The 22,157-nt window shown below is 35.2% G+C and overlaps 1 protein-coding gene across 1 annotated transcript in view; it reads left to right on the forward strand.

The window, feature by feature from the left end:
* The window catches only part of LOC125656418 (uncharacterized), a 44,461-nt gene extending 22,312 nt beyond the window's left edge, over positions 1-22,149 (forward strand). Inside the window, exons 14-33 of the mRNA XM_056144767.1 lie at positions 6,318-6,351; positions 10,404-11,068; positions 11,186-11,201; positions 11,381-11,511; positions 12,523-12,730; positions 12,889-13,119; positions 13,906-13,940; positions 14,061-14,168; positions 14,537-14,553; positions 14,674-14,707; positions 14,893-14,964; positions 15,394-15,548; positions 15,720-15,849; positions 16,447-16,572; positions 16,687-16,802; positions 17,113-17,187; positions 17,330-17,415; positions 17,989-18,205; positions 18,674-18,948; positions 19,250-22,149. Of these exons, the coding sequence (XP_056000742.1) occupies positions 6,318-6,351; positions 10,404-11,068; positions 11,186-11,201; positions 11,381-11,511; positions 12,523-12,730; positions 12,889-13,119; positions 13,906-13,940; positions 14,061-14,168; positions 14,537-14,553; positions 14,674-14,707; positions 14,893-14,964; positions 15,394-15,548; positions 15,720-15,849; positions 16,447-16,572; positions 16,687-16,802; positions 17,113-17,187; positions 17,330-17,415; positions 17,989-18,205; positions 18,674-18,948; positions 19,250-19,331 (2,813 nt within the window). The 3' untranslated portion in view covers positions 19,332-22,149. The remainder of the gene's footprint in view (positions 1-6,317; positions 6,352-10,403; positions 11,069-11,185; positions 11,202-11,380; positions 11,512-12,522; positions 12,731-12,888; positions 13,120-13,905; positions 13,941-14,060; positions 14,169-14,536; positions 14,554-14,673; positions 14,708-14,892; positions 14,965-15,393; positions 15,549-15,719; positions 15,850-16,446; positions 16,573-16,686; positions 16,803-17,112; positions 17,188-17,329; positions 17,416-17,988; positions 18,206-18,673; positions 18,949-19,249) is intronic.
* The last annotated feature ends 8 nt before the right edge of the window (positions 22,150-22,157 follow it).

Raw genomic sequence — 22,157 nt, forward strand, 5'->3', positions numbered from 1 at the left:
TCATAGATTAATGTTGGTATTCGGTGACTCATGCTGCACATTTGTGTTGCTTAGAGGTAATACAACAGTCAATTTCTAAATATATTAGTCCAGTCCAAATTATGAATTGCACCGTGTAATAGGCCCTAATTCCAGAGAAGTTGCACTGCAGTTCAATCTTAAGATCTATATGTAAAACAAATTAAAAATCGGATTAAGTAATACTTAAGATTATTTCAATCCTACATGTCAAACAGCATGTACAATGTGCATTTGCTGCTATGTGACAATTCATTATTTTAACAGTAATGTGTCTTAAAATCATTTACGCCCACTGGTATTATCCCTGACAGAATCAAGTACAGTTCTAGACCATCGCAAGTCTAGAGTTTCTGGGTTTCGTCATGGACAAGCTTCATCAAAATTCAAAAAAGAAAATGAGCGATAATAGCAAATGTAGCTCTTGCAGAAAAGGAAAGACAAGCAGTGTTGTGAATTTAGTTGTGTATTATGACACTAGTAAATTATCAAATGGTGTTTCTTCAGTGACTGGTACCAAAAGGGTTAATGTGAAACTGAAGAAGGGCGGGCAGGAGCTGATCGAACACATGAAAAAGATCGTTGCACACTCCGACATGAAAGGAGATTACAACAAGATGGATGAAACAGGTTTAGTGAATTTATCATTATTGATATTGCTAAAATATGTAGGTACATGTATATCTATATATCTCAGATTTATGGTGATTAATATTTTTACCAGTCATGTCATATGCTATAAAAGATTTCTATAAAATAAAATTCTATTGCTATCTTACACCGACAATTTTCTTCTCATTTTAAGTATTGAAATGAGAAATTTAAAAACACCTGCTAAGTTTTAAAATCTATCCCATGCAACTGTATTGAATTTTAAACAGTGTATCGAATATCATGTAAATTATTGGATACGGTGTCTATTTAATCTTTTAGGGGACATTGATTTCGTCAGTCACTACAGATTAGTTGAAACCCATAAAATAGATGGGTACGCCCGAGCTTTTGTGGTAGAAGATGGCGACTGGGATACAGTGTTATCTTACAAGGTGTGACTTTATGTGACTTCTCAGACAAAAGATCAAACTGGCACTGAAGATGGTTACGTTAATATCAGTGAACCAGTATATCACAATGTTGAATTATCTATTTAGAAAACGTGTTTCAAATACAATTTAAAGACTTTGACAATATAGGTCCTGTTTGTGCTAACTTTTTGAATCAATGAGGAATGTATTTGTACCCTATAAGTTTTAGAAGTTGGCAGGGAAATGTTTGATTCATGATTAGATGTTGTCGTGTAAAACTTCTAAAATAAAGGCGACCATCAAGATACTCTTGGAATGTGGTGACAAAAATAAACAAAGATAAACAAAAACATTAGGAGTAAACAGATTCAGTCTTGCTATCAACACTCTGCATTTAGTTTGAATATATTTCTCAAGTACTTCTCTATATGAACAGGAATCTCGAACAGCGCTAGAGGGAGTGCCTAGTATCCAACAGATTTCAAACAAACAGTTAGAATACGTTCTCAAGGTTTGTTCGCACAGTTTTTAGATACAATTAAGGATAAAAGCTTGTGATGACGGAATTTGAATAAGTCATGAAATGGTAATTGTATACGTCGATAGATGTTTTAATGACAATTAAGATCAAAGAACAGAGAATCATCAGACAAGTTAGGTCTTATCCCATTGACAAATCATTCTTTTGCAGGTGCTTAATTTGGACGATGCAACACAAGTAACTTTTCGAATGTTTGCAGTCATATCAGCATTATGTGAACGAGTTACATCAATGGAGTGCGTATATCTTCATTATGTTTCTAGATATTGAAGTTTTGGAGATAAATGTCAGGAATAAACCATGGTAAATTTGAATTGTCACTTTGTCATTGTAGCCCGGTTAGTAAGCACCTACTGGAGATTTGTGATTTAATCGACATTCAGAGAAAGATGGAGCTGTACAAGGCTATGTTCTACTGTAACATTGAGTCAGACAGGGACAGCAACTTTATAAAGGCCGACTGTCTACGCATAGAACTAATAGCCGGAGGATTAAATTGGAAACAACAGGAATTCATCATGGATCGATTACAACCCAATATATTCATGGAAGTATGTTATACAACAATCAGTTCTGCTAACTACATTATGTTAAACATAACTCCGTTATAGGGCTCATGGCGCGCGTGACCGGTCGACAGGGGATGCTTACTCCTCCTAGTCACCTGATCCCACCTCTGGTATATCTAGGGGTCCATGTTTGCCCAACTCTCGAATTTGTATTGCTTATAGGAGTTATGAGATTGGTCGCTGTTAGTTATTTTCACCTTTCTTGTAAAACATATTTCATACAAAATGACAATTCAAATTTGGGAAATGAACTAAAGTTTCGTTTCGGGTTTTTATTAGTATATTATTGTTTGGAATCACCAATTATCATTAAAACATACAAATAAACCATTGTTCAGTTACCAGTCAGAGGAAACTAAGTATCGCAATCTGATTATTTTTGTTGCAGATATCATTCCTGGATTACCTAGTTTATGTGCCTCTTTTCTTATCCATGCATGACAATATATGTGACAATCCACTTGATATGTCGGACAATAAATATGATAAGAAGCTTCGGAAACCCTCGGGTTCATATCGTCAGAGGGATGTGAACCCTCCCGATCAACCATTGAAAAAGACATCAACATTCCAGTTAAAGAAACAAGCGCAAGATCTCATTGAGGGACGAATCAACAAAGACCAGTTATCGAATGAAAAAGTGGAACTTCTGAATAAGTATGCCACGTATGTACATTGAGCGGCATTACGTAACACCGCTTTTTTGTATTTGAATTTAGTTCATAACACCGAGATAAGTAAGCAATTAATGAAGAATTAAATTAGAATGAGAATAAGTTAAAGGAGTCGTAATCTTCATGTTTTGACGACTTTTACATAGACTTAATTTTATATACTGTACTTTTCTAGCTTTTCCAATGTTTTATGTTAGTATGCCTAGATAAAACCAAATTCACTTTATTTTCATACTAGTAATTTGTTTTCAAGAAATACTGTGACTACAATACGACTATCAAACAACGATTTTCCCCACAACTTCCTTAAGAAATTCTACCCATTGCTTTACCTCAAATAGTATGAATTCATAAATCTATGTAAGACATTGGTGAATTTACGTATCATCGATGTCTTTGGATTTCAAATAATGCGTTAGAAATTCTATAAGACTCTGTTGAAAATTTCTTGACATAATCAACGTTTTCTTTAACATTTAAAAACCCACCAAACTATGTCAAGTTTACATCACCCGTCTCTGGAGCCTAGTGGTTAAGTGCTTTGTAACCAGAAGGCATCTGTTCGCTTCTCGATCTCGTCCCCGCGTCAAATTTATGACGTTTGATATAGGTAGTAATTGTCCCTTCACCTGCTTTGGAAGTAAAAATCACGGGTCTTTCGGATATTACTTTAAAACAGAGGTCCCATGTCATCGAAGGTGTTGACACGATAAAGAACCCTTACTGATACGGTCTTGAGCGAAAGGTCTGTGTCAAAATTTGTGGTATTTCACCTACAGTCGGTGACGTCTCTGTATGGGAAAATATTTTAAATGGGACATATAAACAGCATACAAACAAACCAGTCTATACTAATTATAAAACCCTTATATTTTCTTTGGGTTGTTTAAAAGGTGTCTTTTAGTTGAAAATGGTGTTTAATCAAGTTAAACATATTCATGTTGCTTATTCTTAACCAGAATTTAATCACATCTTTATGGGTTTTGTGATGACATTGATCAACAAAATTGGCTACATTCCAGCGTGTGCATGAGTCTGTATCATGTTCTCGTTGTTCCCGCGCTTTCTTTAACTTACATACTGCATACTTGTCTTGTCTCTGTATAATGAAAGATACTTCATATAACCACAATCCAATTAGATTAATTTTTTTCAAAATTAACAGTACTATTTGTAAGTTTAGTAAGAAAATTACGCTTTAATGGCTTATTCACAAAGCATGCACTTAAACAATATTGTAAAGATACTTTATGAATTCGTGAAAAATTAATTCAAGAATGATTCAAAGGAAAATTTAAATCAGATTTGAAATACATGTATATATTTTTTTCAAATCTTCTTTTTTCAACTGTCATTCATGAGCTATGTTTACCACACAAATTGAACAAATGAGCTGCATAGCGTTATGAAATATCTGGCTTTCATTTATAGAGACAATACAAGCAAAACACCCACCAATCAAAAACAGTAAGTACATATAAAATATGTAAAATGTAGGTAAGAATTCGCGAAATTTTAAGATTTTAGGTATTCAGTAGGGCTGAGGCGTTACAGTTAGAATTCTTCTACAGAACTTGAACAATACTAAATGTATAAAGGGAATTCGTATCAATTGATTTTACTGCTGTTTAATTTGGGTTCATTTGTTTTTACAGTTTACCAAACATCTTTGAAGAAAAACCCGTCATCAAACCACAAGAGACGCCACAACCCACCCTAGTGTACTGAGGACAAAGCCCATCCAAATATTCTAAAGATGCAACCTGCCTTAGTATACTGGAACCAGTTGCACGAATGCTAGTTAACTTTAATTAACAGTTAACTTGTCATTAACTCTTACATTTATATAGTGATAACTAGATGTTAACTGTCAGTTAAACTCAACTAACTTTTGTGGAACTGGGTCCTGAAGACTACATTCCTTTTACTTTATTCCATGCTGACACATTTCTAACACATTCCAGTTGTACCACATTCCAAACTGACACATTGTACCAGTTGTACCACATTCCAAACTGACACATCATAGCAGTTGTACCACATTCCAAACTGACACATCATAGCAGTTGTGCCACATTCCAAATTGACACATCATACAAGCTGTACCACATTCCAAACTGACACATTGTACCACATTCCAAACTGACACATCATACCTGTTGTACCACATTCCAAACTGACACATCATACCAGTTGTACCACATTCCAAACTGACACATCATACCAGTTGTACCACATTCCAAACTGACACATTGTACCACATTCCAAACTGACATATCATACCAGTTGTACCACATTCCAAACTGACACATTGTACCACATTCCAAACTGACACATCATACCTGTTGTACCACATTCCAAACTGACACATCATACCAGTTGTACCACATTCCAAACTGACTCATTGTACCAGTTGTACCACATTCCAAACTGACACATTGTACCAATGGTACCACAGACCAAACTGACACATCATACCAGTTGTACCACATTCCAAACTGACACATCATACCAGTTGTACCACATTCCAAACTGACACATCATACCAGTTGTACCACATTCAAAACTGACACATCATACCAGTAGTACCACATTCAAAACTGACACATTGTACCGGTTGTACCGCATTCCACAGTTTACATTTAATCTCGAGACAGTCTTTCAAATGACAGTGTATGCAAATTGGCCAACTGTAATTGTAATTCACTTGTTGACTTTTTAAAAAAATATTAAGTGAACTTTGTGATGATTTGTTCATACTTATATTTCATGAGGTGTGGATAGAAATAATAAGTTATTATTCTGTCCTTGTACATTTTGTTTTGATAATAATGTTAATTTATTGCATTAGTTGGTGAAACAGTGTATTTTGTGTGCCAAATATTTAAAATCTTCGATTAAACTTATGTTGATGAATATGCATGATTTCTTCTATGTTGCGGTAATTAAAATCTTCTAATATTGCAATTTATGATATAATTTTCGCAAAATAATCATTGCATTATACAACTTGTTACATTCATTTAGTGAAAATTTGATTATTTTGTTTACAATATAGGTTTAACAATCTTTTGACCAATTGAAAATTAGAAATTATATGTTAAATGATTGTAAACTGTATAGATGAAATTCCCAGTTGGTGCCAAATGTTATGCGTGTAGACATAAAATTAGGTAGCTACTGTTTTAAATGTGAGAAAGTTTGATAATAAAATTGTTTAAAGCATGTGTGTTTATTTCTCTTTACTCCTCTGAGAATTTGTTCAAATAATTGAACTTCAGTTTGACTGTTGGTACATACTTTGCCCAGCAATTTGACTGTTGGTACATACTTTGTCCAGCAGGTTTTCAGTTTGACTGTTGGTACATGCTTTGTCCAGCAGTTTTTCAGCTTGACTGTTGGTACATGCTTTGTCCAGCAGTTTTTCAGTTTGACTGTTGGTAAAATGCACAATACATTTTATTATTACTTTCATCAGGAAAAGATGCAGCAAAAGGCAGAAGAGGATCAAAATTGCTCAAAAAGTAAGTTACACGTATTCAATGAGATCTTTTGTTAGGGTTAAATTTCATATACGATGTGAACAATAAAATCACAGATCCCGTTTCATATAAAAATGACAGGTCATAATGGGTTGGGTTTTTTTTCATTCAGGGTAATACCGAAGTAAAAACTTCATGTATATTGATTTGAAAATATGTTTTTGGAGACTGTCTGGAGTGTTTTCAATCAAATATATATGTTCAGTACAGATTGTATATAGGAGCTTTGTAATTTCTTCGACTAAGGGGGGATATAAACATCGACACAATTTTGCAAACGAATGTACGTCATCGATGTTTTGTCAATTCAAAAACCATTACAAGAATGGTTAACTCTGCGGATAGGAAGCATGGCGCTGAATGTAAGAGATAAAAAGCGTTAGGTTGATAATCTACGAGGGCGAGTCAATAAGTAACCAGTCTAACTTATTTCCGGTTGAGATCCACCTCTTCTTTTTCGATGTAATTACCCTCTAGTGTGATCACTTAGACCACCGGTGTTTAAGTACCATCAGCCTAGAACTGAAAAAGTCAGGGTCCTTTCCATTGACCCACTCCTCAACTGCCGTCACGACTTCTTCGTCAGACCGGAAATGACGTCCACGGTTCTATTTCAAGTTGGGGAATAGGAAGAAGTCGCTAGGAGCTAGGTCAGACGAATAGGCAGGATGTGGTATGTTTCGCTCTACAGCATCCATTGCAACTTTGCAAGTGTGGACTCTCGCGTTGTCCTGTTGCAGCAAAACACCTTTAGAGAGTTTACCTCGGCGTTTTTCACGGATGGCGATTCTCAGCTGGTCTAGCAACTTTGCATATTACTCTCCAATTATTGTACTTCTCTTGGGTAAAAGGTCCAACATAATAACGCCTTTTGCGTCCCAAAATACTGTGACCACCACCTTGCCAGCAGATGGTTGTGTCTTGAACTTCTTTGGCCTCGAGGACCCCCTACCCACTGACGACTCTGAGCTTTATTCTCTGGCTCATAATAATGAACCCAAGTCTCATATACAGTCACCAGAAGCAAAAGAAAATCATCTTTTGACCTAAAACGCTTCAACAAGGCGCTGCATACTGATGCTCTGGTTGCCATTTCCTCATCGCTAAGGGATATGGGAACCCAACGAGATGTTAGCTTGCGCATACCTAAGGGATCATGTAAGATTGTTGAAACGCTACCATGTGAAATGTCTGATGCATGCGCTATTTCTTCCACCTGAATTCGCCTATCAGAGTATACCAGATCCCGAACTTTCATGCACATTTCTTCGTCGGTGGCATCCAGTGGGCGTCCAGACCTGACTTCGTCTTCTAAAGATGTTCTACCGCGTTTAAATTCCTCTACCCAAAATTTAACCTGAGCATAAGTTGGTGCAGAAGACCCATAAAAATCGGCTAACTCGCCTTGTATTTCCTTGCCTGTTTTACCTTTTAAATACAAGTACCGAATTATAGCACGGTACTTTAGATGAAAAGCATACCTTTGCATCACTTGCCATGTTTGACATTCAATATCTTATTTAAAATGACCCGATAAGCGTGCAATTTTGTACCCAGGTATAAAACATGTATTGAAACAAGGCATGAAATCCTGACCGTCTCGGTCAATCGAAAATGGGATAGGCTGGATACTTTTTGACTCTTTCTCGTATAGATTGGACAATTGAACTCAACGAAATATATGTTTCTCTTCATTAAGGATTTTGTTGGTTGGTTATTTTGACGTCCCTTTGAGAATTTTTCACTCGTATTGAGACGTCACCAGCTGCAAGGTGAAGTACCAAAAATTTAGACCTATGTTTAGCACATATGGCCGTGAGGGTTTCCTAACGTACCAACGCTTGCCATGATATGGGCCCTCCGTTTTTAAGATTATATCCGAAAGACCCGTGATTCTCACTTCTAAATGCCGAGCATATGGCGAAGGAGCAATCACTACCTATATTTAGGTCTTAAGGAGGTATGCTAAACCAGATGTAGGATATGTACAACAATATTTTGAAATTGAAAACTATCAAATTTACTTTATTTAGTCAAAAAATGCAGTTTTAGCATATAGCAATCGGAAAAATATTTAAAACCCCTGCTGGACTCGAACCCGCGATCTACAGTTCAGCAATCGACGTGCTAACCTACTAAGCTACTGAGCTGAAATTATAAAGGAATAGACAAATATTACTGATATTTATATTTTTATCCATGTTTTAAAAGGAAGTCAACCATTATGACGAAATAGAATACCTCCTTAATTAAATTGGACGCGGTTATGTCTCGAACTCACGACCTCCCGGTTACGAAGCAAACTCTCTACCACTGAGCTTCCATGACTAGTACTAAGTTTTAAAAAAAAAAATCTTTCGATTTTAAATATTTCATGCACGCGAGTCATGAACTTTGAAAAATGTGATGCATGATACTCAGGTGACCGTTAAGGACCATTGGGCCTCTTGTTAATTCTCGAAGAAAAATATTTCACCCAAGATTTACGAACAATCCAGTTTTTTTTATTTGAACAAGTTTCATAATGTGATTACGACATTTGCCGCTCTGTAGAGGAAAGATAAAATGGCGCTATATATCTCTTATAGTTAGGAACAACTAGCTTCTTTTTCTGGCAGGGTTCTCTTTGTGTCATCAAGTATTATTATAACCAGTGATTCTAAATGCTGCCGGATTGTGTGCGATTTCCAATACACAAGATAGCAGATTCTGCAGGATAAGATATTTACTATAAGGTTCAGGATCGACATCGCTTTATCATTGTGAAAACTCTTATAGCCAGTTCTGCATAATTTATTCATAAATAAATCAGTTGTGATCTATAAACAAAGTGATTCGAAATACCGCTGTAATGAACGACTGTGTACGTTGACACCCTATCGGGTATGTTGGCTTATCCAGAATTGTTTCAGAAGTGTATATTTTCCCCTTGAGTTGTACGGAAGTTGTTTTCTGTTACTATTTTAAGGATGATGTCACAAGTCCGCTTTTAACCTATTTCTCAATGCATAGGTTAGATATATCAAACATACCGAATAACATTTTTTTAGCGGGATGATACGTATGCCTTATTTTGGGCATCATGCCGTCAAATTGTTAAATATGTCTACAATCTGATTACGTATCTTCGAAAGAAAGATAACTGCTTTTCAATTCGATTTGACAGATGAGTCTTACTTTGGCGTGCCTGGGACATGTAGTATTGATTTTTACTGAGTTCTTTTAAATGTCGGTTGATGCTGATGAGGTGATAAGCTTATCAATTTTATGTTTTCCAGTAAAATGATTTTTAAACCTATGAACTATAGTTCACACTACCGTTACACAGTAACACGTCGTCAGTGTGTGAAATAACCATGCGCCCGACCGCCCGAGACGCATACAGTTAGCCACGGGTGAGCACAGTTCTTGGTATAAACGCCCGACCGGAAGTGTTAAAATTTTCGCTAACTAAAGTTTAGATGAATGAAATCTATTACCGTATCGGTAACGAAGTTGTAACAAGCCAAGGAACATACCTCGTCGTTTTTAAAGATTATATACTAGTATATGACCGGGATCGAAGTTATGGGGGATGAGTCTTATGGGTCTATTCGTTTCCCATCTCTATAGTTGGTCCAGGATATGCTATCGCCAGTATATCTCCAGCCCCTACTTGCTATTTGAGAAGTAGACGATAGAGATCTCCGAACTGCAAACTAGCAAATTAGAATCACTTTTGTAGCACTCCACCCGACGAAACGAAAACAGCTTTATGTTTGTTTAGTATAAAGAAAATTATAAAACCACATTTTAAAAATCTCATTTATTTCTTTTTCCTTGAAAATTGGTCAAAATATAGTTCCCTTTGACATGCTCCCCCTTCATAATGAGGTGTTTTTGACGAGTAAATGGTCGGGGAATAAACTTTTGGAATGATGTCATGATGCCCCTCTCAAAGATGCCCGAAATGAAGCACCAAAGTTCTTCAAATTTTATTCAAAGAAATTATAAATCCATATATCAATCAGTTGTTTCTATTCGTTTACTTGAAGAAAACATGAAAATCTTGCGGGCTCTGATGCAGGAAAAGGGGGAAAGAGAGGAGGCGGTGGGAAAGGCGCTTTTGGTAAAGGTGGTAGTAAGAAAGGGAAAAACCTTACAGGGAAGGAAAAGGCGGCATACAAGACCGGAAAACGCAACAACGATAGTGACAGTGACTTCAGCTACAGAAGCGTGGTCAGTGCAGGAGGAACACGTCATGTACGTAGACGCAAAAGGAATGCTGATGGCACTTACGGTGACAGCGAATCATATCACAGCAGCCAAGATGAGGATGGAGAAGCTCGACGTCGCAAGCGCCGACGCGATAGAGAACATGGCGATGATAGTGATCACAGTTACTACAGTGTTGTTAGTGCCGGGGGAACACGACATGTTCGCAGACGAAAGCGAAACCCCGATGGTACGTACGGGGATAGTGATTCATATCATAGTGGGGACACAGACCACTTGAATCGTGAGATTACAAAAACAAGCAAGACAGCGGAAGATTCTGAGAGTGATTACAGTTACGCAAGCGAAAAAAGTGAAGGTGGTACACGGTATGAAGTCAGACGGAAACGCATTCGAGACGCCCATGGAAACGTGATAGGACACGCAGACAAGGTGATTCTTGGAGAAGCCACCAGCGATGCCGATTCCGTACGCACACGTAGAGGTAGGCTCTGTTTACTGATGGAATATATGCATAGACAACCTGAAAATCTACAGATGATATTTTCATCAACAGCAAATGTTCTTTCTGTCATTATCATTGTTTGTACTTATTTTACAGGTTCGATTGAAGGAGGGTGGGTATTATTCATATAAAGGGTAACTTATTTGTATCGATTGAACTATTATATGAAAGTGGTTTCTCTGAAGGTAAAATATATTCACACTAAGCTATTTCTCTTAAAAACTGATATATTTAATTATCATTTAAAAAAATGTAATTCTTGTGTTTGTAACTACATTTCATTTTACTCAGAGAAAATCCAGCTCACGTAAAAGACATGGTAAATGATGGGGATATCAAATTAACAAGACGAGGAATCGGTTCTATTGGCGATATTTCGACAGCGGGATTGGATGACCTTATCAAGAAAACGAAATGGCCAGGTAACTATTGATACCCATGTATCATAGCGAATGGTATAACAGGTTAGCTTGATGACTTAATGCTCATATTGATTTACATATTGCTAATTTTAGGAAAATTGTAAGAGTTAAATTCCTCCACAGTAAGTGAAAAAATAATTCATCTTATATTGTCGGGGAACCTACCCGGTATATTTTATTGTGTATTATTAATAGACAATTCTTTACCACTTTGAAGAATTGTCGGTACACGTGGACGTAAAAATAAAAATATATTTCCAATATGGTTCAATACTTATCTAGTTTAACACTGTCACTAAAGAATATATATAATTATCCTCATTAAAAGCTCTTGGTTGATCATGACAATATTTTTTCAATATACTGCTAGTGTATTTGTGATCTAGTTTATCCATTTAGTTTATCCATTGATGAAAACTCTTGGAATAATTGTACATCGGATACCTTAAATTGTAGAGTTTTTATATAATGAATGTAACCTTAAACATAGCCATTGCTGCCTTTCACATCTCTAATATCCAACCGTTATTGCCATAAAACTGTCAAGATAACTAATACGATAAGCGAAAGGACATATGCACTGTTGAAATTAGTTCTAAGTTTTTATTGTTCATCAACTAGAAATAAATGTCAATTAAGAAAAATACACCAAAGGATCTCTTAGATATAATTTATAAAGACAGAAACAGCAAAAGACATTCAACGTTGATACCATGTATAACACGCGAACACATGGATTATATTCCATATCAAATTTAATAGTTCTGACAATTTGAACTTGTTTGTACTTCAAAATTTTGTCAATGTGTAACCTAATTTTCTTCAAAATCAATTTGTAATGGTTTTCTTTTTCTTAACCACAATTGCACAGGAAGAAGAATCAATTGCAACAGTTTGCCCACAATACAACATCATTATTTTGTAATAAACTCTCTCATAACACCAATAATAATCGTAGTTTTTGGTTTAGATCGGAGGAAATGTTTGACATTTAGGTCATTTTTCTTGAAGGCGAGGGTCTAGAGAGGATTGCCTCCCACGTGACTCTAGACGATTTCAGTGACGCCACAACAGACGATAACGTAGATTTGTCAAAAATGACGGAAGATGAGAAAGAGGCTTACTTTAGAGAGAAGGAAAAGCGAAAAGCAGCCCGAGAGAAAAGGCGGCGGGAAAAATATGGTGACAAGTATGATGAAATAATGAAGAAGAGAGAGCAGTAAGTTTTTATTCAGCATTATTACAGACAAATCAAACCCATAGATATAGTTGATACAAATTGATATGATGATCTAACTGACTTATATTGTTTGTACTTCTGTGATGTCCTCGTTAATCACAAAGGATGTCCATACTTTTACCGCACCAATGTTTCAGAAAACGATTGGATCAACTACGTAGAGAGAAAGAAGAGGAGGAGCGCGAAGGTGTTGATAAACTTGGTATTGGTAGCAGAAGATCATCGATGAGACGAACAAGTACCAATTTAGACAAAGATAAACCCAAAGACCGGCCAAAGAGCATGGTAACATATGAAAAGGGACCACCACGTGATCTTGGTCACAATCAGAGGATCGACAACAGAGAAATAGGACTGAGTCATGAGTCGTAAGATCCTTCGTTACCTTAAAATTTTCATTCACCAATATTCAATCAGTAATAAACCTGTGTTTTCTCGATGTATTATATTGCTCGAGCAAAATCTCTGAATTTTCAAAATGAAAAAAAAAAGAAAAAGAAATAAATGTGTATTTTCTTCGTATCGTAAGGGGGTATACAATCCAAACAACGGAAGCCTGGGGAATTGTCTATATTATGGAAAGGCGAAGATAAAGAACAGTGATCAGTCTCATAACTGCTATATTGAATACAAAAATAAGAGTTGGGCAAATGCTATCCTCTGGACATACCTGAGGTATCATGGAATCAGATGTCTAGGAGGAGTAAGCATCTCCTGTCGACCGGTCACACCTGTCGTGAGCCTTATATCTTGATCAGATAAACGGAACAATCCGGAGTCAAAGCAAACTAGACCGTTATAACGACCATAATATATTTTACAGTATGCTTTCATTGTTTGGATATCCCCACACTACATATTTATGTTTCTTAGTTGATAATGATCTTGCCAAGTAGCCTTTGCTTGTTTTGATAATCGCAGTGAAAACTGGACATTGATGTGAATTGAAAAAATGTCATTTTTTAAATGACGAAGTTATTTAACCGACTAAACTATTGGAGGTCAGAATGAATCTTAGAAACATACAACAACCTATATGTCTTATAGTATTCCTATATACATATGTGTGTATATAAAATGTATAAAGATTTTAATGATCACGACTATACCATTGTTTTTAATGATCACGACTATACCATTGTTTTCAACCATAGGTGGGCTAAGGATAAACACGACAAAAGCAGAAGAGGTAAAAATTCTTCTTCGTACTTAATTTTCTTTATGTTGAAAAGTAAGACGAAATATTAAAACTATTTTGCTAATTGTATTTGCACATTGAAATAAGAAATTGTACTACAATCTGTTTCAGGTAGTAGCGATTCAAGTCAGAGTAGCGAGGTACCCCGAAGAGTCTTACGAGAGACAACCATGTTAAATAAACTTCCATCCATTCCACAAGGGAGAGTGCTTCCTCATGGTAAATATTGCATACTTGCATCCTTATACACACACACACACACACACACACACATATATATATATATATATATATATATATATATATATATATATATATCGCATTAATTTTGGAAGAATATAACTGTTTTCAAATAGGGGTTATATTTTGATAGGATATGCTTATTGGTCTGCTTGTTCGCTCCTATCAGGACAGAAAAGTTTAATTTTATGAAAGAATGAATTTCATGAGAGTGTCAGCAATAGTATGAATCGATCATGACCGGGAAAAGGACTTAGATGCCAAGAGAGATAGTTTTGTAAAGGAATGCTATTCACAACCACTCTTGTTTTAACTCTAATTAATGTCAAGTAATTGATTAATTGCAGACAAAAGAGGAAGAAGGGTATGTATGATCTATGGCCAAATTTTTATCTATTGTGGATCAAAAAGTTTAAATTTACTTGATTGCGTAGTGTATAGAAATACAATGTTAGGAAGAGTTAGTATACCTTTATGGTTTCAGGGTGATGGAGGAACGACGGATGGTTCAACAATAGGTATGAACTTTACGTGTTTCACTTTTTACTGGTAATCGACTTGTTGTCTATATTCATCTGTTCAAATTCAAGTAAATACTAATATTCATCCTCAGAAAGTTCATTTCTTTTTAATTACACATGGGTAAAAGATTACAATAACCCTTGATGTAAGCAAGTACAAAATACATTGTTTAATTTTATAGGGGGAGAAAGTACATTTGTTGACGATACCTCTGAAATTGCCAATGATAAAAAGAACTATGAAGATGATACAGGTTTGTCAAAACAAAACTCTGTAGAGCATACACTTATTCAAAGTTATTCAAATTTAAATAATAATAATAATAATAAGAGTAGAATCATAGTTCGTGTTCTCTTCGGTAAGTCTGCCATAGGTATGCTTGTGCGAGAGTTATGTGAGGAACAATGATAAGGAATATACAGGTTTAAATGGTGTTATATTATTTTTACAATTTCTTGAAGTTCCGTGTTCATGCAGCTCCACTGTTTTTATAACCATTCTTTATTATCATATTCACTGCGGTTTTATTTTTAATATCTTGTCGATATTAAAAATGACGGAATTCAAAATGCAACAAAATTAGAATCGTAAGTAGTAATTTTAGGAAAGTTGTGGATATTATGTATAGCTACAGTATATGTATGTGTGCTACAGTATATTGCTATCATTTATTTCATGAAAGCGCGGACAAAATCACCTGTTTTGGAGAGAGGTGCTGATGGCAAATTACGCCCAAAGAAGAAAAGAATAGATATAAATGATCTAGATGCAGACACTCTACGAAAATTAGGCATCGACCCGAATCTTTCCAAAGTAGAAATAGCTAGAAAACTTAAGGTATACGAGGGTCTCAAAGTTCAGAAACTCTTAAACGTGCCAGCATATTTTAATTTAAAGTTTGTTATTTATTTTCTTTGGTATTCTGAAATGAAATTAAGTGTATACAGTATAATTACAATCAATAAATTGAAGATATCTGACAATTCCTTGTATCTTACTGTGTGTTAGGAAATCTTCGGAGATGACATAAAATTGACTGATGGTGACGATGTTATTGGCACAAAAGGAATTGACGAATTTGACCCAGACATGACGGATGAACAGCTGGCAGAGATGGAAGACCTGGATCTAACAACTAGTGTGTAACATAATTTGTTTTAATACTTTAAGAAATGTCAGAGATTTAACATAATGAAAGGTGAAGATCATTAACATAACTCCTATAAGGAATACAAAATAGAGAGATGGGCAAACACGAACCCCTGGATATACCAGAGGTGGGATCAGATGCCTAGTAGAAGTAAGCATTCCCTGTCGACGGGTCACACCCGCCGTGAGCCCTATATCTTGATCAGGTGAATGGAGTAATCAGTAGTCAAATTTAGTGTGCCAAGAACAGGACGGTATAAAACACGTCAGACGGCATTTGACCCAATGATAGGTTGTATTGGCAAACTAGATCATTATAAGGACCATAGAATTTGCGAAATGCCGACTGTGGGTGTGTCATTTCACACTATTAAGGCCTAAGAAAGCTTTGATATCATAGCTGAAAAAGCTTCTCTTTTTGTTAGTTTAATCCTATAGATTATGCACAACAGCAGTAAATATATAAAGAAAGGTGTTTTTTTAAATAAGTAAGAGCAGTTACGTACAGGATCGGAAAACCATGTTGAATCAGAAAATGACAACATTTCCCCAGTTATGAACGTTTCCACTGAATATTTTTGTTTAGTTTCCGGCAGACGACGTGTCAACATCTTGTTTAAACGTGGAGGATCTGCTCTTCGTCAGCATTTTGAGAGGATCCTGACAGCCTGTACACTAAGGGAAGATAAAGCCCTGGACATAGACGAAAAGGGTAAAAATACCAACCATGACGAAATCACCGCATTCTAATGCTACAACACTTTACTGTACTTAAGTATACTGCTACAACACTCTATTGATTGATATGTATTATGTTCGTCTTCAGACTCCACAATAGATTTCCTAAACCACTACAGACTTGTGGATCCGGTGAACTTGGACAGCTATGCTAAAGCCTTTGTAGTGGAGGATACCGACTTTGATACTGTTCTAAACTCTTCAGTACGATCTTTAACATTAGTTCTAACAGAATCTTGCTTGTTCATAATATATAATTCTGATTTGAAAGTTTTCTTTTGTCACGGATGTTCTAAAATGACACAAAGGGAATAAAGGAATAGTCTATATGTATCTTAGAAAGCGTAAAGAAGGCATTTCGGACTTAGGAAAAGAGAAAAGATGGATCAGTTAATGAAACAGATAAGCGTAAAGAAGGCATTTCTGACTTAAGAAAAGAGAAAAGATTGATCAGGTAATGAAACAGATATCTCTTTTCATATAGTTTTTTATTCGATTTCTTATCTTCTAACAGGATGCAAAAATTGCCCTAGATGGCATTGAAATGTTGCAACAAATGACAGAAAAACAACTAGATTATGTCTTCAAGGTACGATTTCATCATGTTTACTGTATTCAAATTCATGTTCTCTGCCAAACAGTATTTAATAAAGTTTTGAAAGTTTTCTGTTTATTTTTTATATCGTAAGTTCTGCACATTGATGAAATTTTCTGTTTATTTTTTATTATAGGTTCTGCACATCGATGAAGCGTCGCAGGTTACGTTTAAGATGTTTGCCGTTATCACTGCATTGTGTGAAAGAGTTACAAATATGGAGTAAGATAATCCCATTTTCATTTTTGTCATCATTCCATTCATAAATACGTTACTTCATCTATATGACACTTTGAAAGAAACAAGTATACTTCTTAAAGGAGAGACAAGTGCTATTTTTTAACGTTTCAAAAAAATTGTTTATTGTACTAAACACCACCAAACCCATTTTTTCTTGGACAAAAGACAAATGATATGAATTGTTGGGGAATATTGTGTATGGCGATCTTAGTATGTGAAATCATAATCAAAAACTCGAAATTCAATTCCATACAACACATACGAATATTTTGGTTGCACTTTTAAAATTAAAAGTAAATTTGAATTGCTGTTGTCGAAAATAAATCTGAAGACATTTCATACAAAACATTCCACTAACATCATGGATACATTTTTGTTGAAAATAATACTCCAAGGAAGAAGGAAGTGACGAAATAATTGCGTTGTCTCCTAATTCCATATATATATATATATATATATATATATATATATATATATATATATATCTGTGTGCATGTATATGTGTGTGTTTTGCAGTTCTGAATGTTTTATTCCTTTTTGTTTTGTTAATTGCAGTGAATTAAGCAAGCACTTGTTAGACATGTGTAATCTGGCTGATGTTGAAAGGAAGTTGGAATTGTATAAATCCATGTTTTACCACAACATTCCATCTTATCGAGACACCAATTATGTTACTTCGGATTCCCTAAAAATAGAACTCATCGCCGGTGGACTCAACTGGAAGCAACAAGAATTCGTCATGAAAAAGTTAGAACCCTCAAGATATGGTGAGGTAGGGAAAAAATAGTATTACTTTCCACAGCCTGCCTATTGTCGACAACTTCTGTTTTCATGAAAAAAAAATATGATCTGCAAAATCCTGATTTAGTACAATGATACTGAAATAGTCAATTAGCAATTATATAATTAATTAGACTTCAAGATATGCTATTTCATCTAACTGGAAAAAGGAACCTGAGGGAGATTACCGAACTGTTCTACCATGTTGTTTGATAATGAATAAAATCACTATAACGAAAATTACATATGTATTGACTCAGACACAAGCAAAATTGAAGGGCACGATTTATTTTGAAATGAAAGAGGAATTGAAAGTTGACTACGCACATTCTTCAATGATGATGATAAGTAATTACTTCCAGAATTATCCTTTGTGTGTCGTCAAAACTTAGAAAAGTTATTGTATTGGAACCAATACCCGAACAGTGCATGAATTTATTATCAACTTTTTATTTTTCAGATTTCATTTTTGGATTACATGTGTTATATACCCCTGTTTCTTTCGATGCATGATAATATTTGTTATAACCCACTGGACATGTCTAACAAAAAATACCAAATGCCACCACGCAGACGACCGCCGTCTGCCCAGAGGGATATGAATCCTCTAGGTCAAAGGCTAAAGAAAACTTCCGACTTCCTGATGACACGTTTAGCGAAGGATGTCACAGAGGGTAAAATCAGTGATGAAACCTTAAACGCAGAGGAAAGAGAAAGGCTAAAACGATATGCTGTGTAAGTGTGAAATAAAATTACAAGGTTCTTTGATCATTACCTCTTGAAGATCAATATTTTTTAAATTTTTCATGTGATGTAAAATCTTACCATCGTTTGATATCCTGCATACTTGTATTCTAGCGTATATCTGTTATTTTATGAAATAGTGACTTTAGTGGATGTACCTACAAAATTTAGAATGTTTTATGTATATTCTATGCACATTAAGTGTATTCATAATTAGTAAAATCGTCATACTTCCATTTGAAATGAATGATTGATCTGAATGAAATTTGATGATGAAATTAATTTTGAACAGCCTTCCAGACATCAGAAATATATTGAAGACCGAGAGAGAGGAAACGGGGGACGACAACACGTTTAGAGACTTGATTTATTAATCTGAAGCGTGGCAGATACTGTGTCAACCATTTGGAGATTTTAAACAAAGATTGGAAAGTGTTTTATATTAATATATACATGTAAGTGTAAAGTATATTATAGATGCCCTATTTGTGTATTATATATTGATATATAGGTGTAAAGTATATCATGTATGCCCTATTTGTATATTTTATATTGATATATAGGTGTAAAGTATATCATGTATGCCCTATTTGTATATTTTATATTGATATATATGTGTAAAGTATATCATAGATGTCCTATTTGTGTAATTTATGCTCCCATAATCGGAGTTTTAGGGACATATAGTTTTTGCTTTTCTGTCTCTAAGTCCGTAAAAACTTTGGTCCTAACTTTTGAAGGGCTTCATATGTCACGTGTGTCATTCCTTGTAGTAGGACAGTTTTACGAGGGCATCAATGTTTCACAAAAAACAGTTTGTTCTTTGAATACGTTTAGATAGTTATATACTAGTATACTTTAGGTTTATTCATAAAATTTTCAGTGTCAAAACTACGAAAACGCATTATCGACTGATGTGTTCAGAAAAGAATGGACTGTCTTATTTATTAGTGTTTCATGAAGTTTGGTTTTTGCATTTATAGATTGAACAGTTTGTTTATGAATGTTGATTTTCGTGGACTATTTCAAAACAAATCGTTAGGTATGCTGAAGTGTGTTACAGTCTGCAATGCGTATTTGTTTTATAAGTGCTTTTAAAATGTATGGTAGAGTCAGTTACAGTTGAAGTAAATTTTTATTTTTTTTCTGTTTTATATGTATAGGGTGTATGATATAGAGTTTGTTAAGTATGCTAATCGTAGCTGTATTGGCTTAACAGTTATCAACATTAACATAGATCCAAATATGACATATGTGAATATTGTGTTGGTTGTGATAGGCTCTGTTAGAGATAAAAATGCACATAGGTCAATCCCAAGTCTAATTAAGTGTAGACAGTTGTATTCTTCAGAAAAAATAATACTCCATGATTAAAGCTGTAGAGATTTTGAAATCATTGAATTTTTATTGTGTCTACCATTTCTCTATTTACTTCCACAGAGGAAACAAGTTCCAAACATACATTACCATATTTAAAGCATTTGAATATTCTTTGTGCTGAGTGTAGAGAATGATGGCATGAACCTCTAGTGTGTGTATATTCTGTGTGCTGAGTGTAGAGAATGAAGGCATGGACCTCTAGTGTTTGAATATTCTATGTGCTGAGTGTAGAGAATGAAGACATGGACATCTAGTGTTTGAATATTCTGTGTGCTGAGTGTAGAGAATGATGGCATGAACCTCTAGTGTTTGTATATTCTGTGTGCTGAGTGTAGAGAATGATGGCATGAACCTCTAGTGTTTGTATATTCTGTGTACTGAGTGTAGAGAATGATGGCATGAACCTCTAGTGTTTGAATATTCTATGTGCTGAGTGTAGATAATGAAGGCATGGACCTCTAGTGTTTGAATATTCTATGTGCTGAGTGTAGATAATGAAGGCATGAACATCTAGTGTTTGTAGAGATTCATTGAATATTCTGTGTGCTGAGTGTAGAGAATGAAGGCATGGACCTCTAGTGTTTGAATATTCTATGTGCTGAGTGTAGATAATGAAGGCATGAACATCTAGTGTTTGTAGAGATTCATTGAATATTCTGTGTGCTGAGTGTAGAGTATGAAGGCATGGACCTCTAGTGTTTGAATATTCTATGTGCTGAGTGTAGAGAATGAAGGCATGGACCTCTGGTGTTTGAATATTCTATGTGCTGAGTGTAGAGAATGAAGGCATGGACCTCTAGTGTTTGAATATTCTATGTGCTGAGTGTAGAGAATGAAGGCATGGACCTCTAGTGTTTGAATATTCTGTGTGCTGAGTGTAGAGAATGAAGGCATGGACCTCTAGTGTTTGAATATTCTATGTGCTGAGTGTAGAGAATGAAGGCATGGACCTCTAGTGTTTGAATATTCTATGTGCTGAGTGTAGAGAATGAAGGCATGAACATCTAGTGTTTGTAGAGATTCATTGAATATTCTGTGTGCTGAGTGTAGAGAATGAAGGCATGGACCTCTAGTGTTTGAATATTCTATGTGCTGAGTGTAGAGAATGAAGGCATGGACCTCTAGTGTTTGAATATTCTGTGTGCTGAGTGTAGAGAATGAAGGCATGGACCTCTAGTGTTTGAATATTCTATGTGCTGAGTGTAGATAATGAAGGCATGGACCTCTAGTGTTTGAATATTCTTTGTGCTGAGTGTAGAGAATGAAGGCATGAACCTCTAGTGTTTGTAGAGATTCATTGAATATTCTTTGTGCTGAGTGTAGAGAATGAAGGCATGGACCTCTAGTGTTTGAATATTCTGTGTGCTGAGTGTAGAGAATGAAGGCATGAACATCTAGTGTTTGTAGAGATTCATTGAATATTCTTTGTGATGAGTGTAGAGAATGAAGGCATGGACCTCTAGTGTTTGAATATTCTATGTGCTGAGTGTAGAGAATGAAGGCATGGACCTCTAGTGTTTGAATATTCTGTGTGCTGAGTGTAGAGAATGAAGGCATGAACCTCTAGTGTTTGTAGAGATTCATTGAATATTCTTTGTGATGAGTGTAGAGAATGAAGGCATGGACCTCTAGTGTTTGAATATTCTGTGTGCTGAGTGTAGAGAATGAAGGCATGGACCTCTAGTAGGGATTCATGTTTGTCCTGTTTTTGAAGTGTATCCTTTATTGGATGTTTTTTAGATTGATCACTGTTCATGATCTTTCCCTTTTTTATTACAAGCATTACATTTATATGAATATTAATAAAAAAAAAAAAACAC

This window comes from Ostrea edulis, chromosome 7 (genome assembly GCF_947568905.1).
Source record: "Ostrea edulis chromosome 7, xbOstEdul1.1, whole genome shotgun sequence".
NCBI lineage: Eukaryota > Metazoa > Mollusca > Bivalvia > Ostreida > Ostreidae > Ostrea > Ostrea edulis.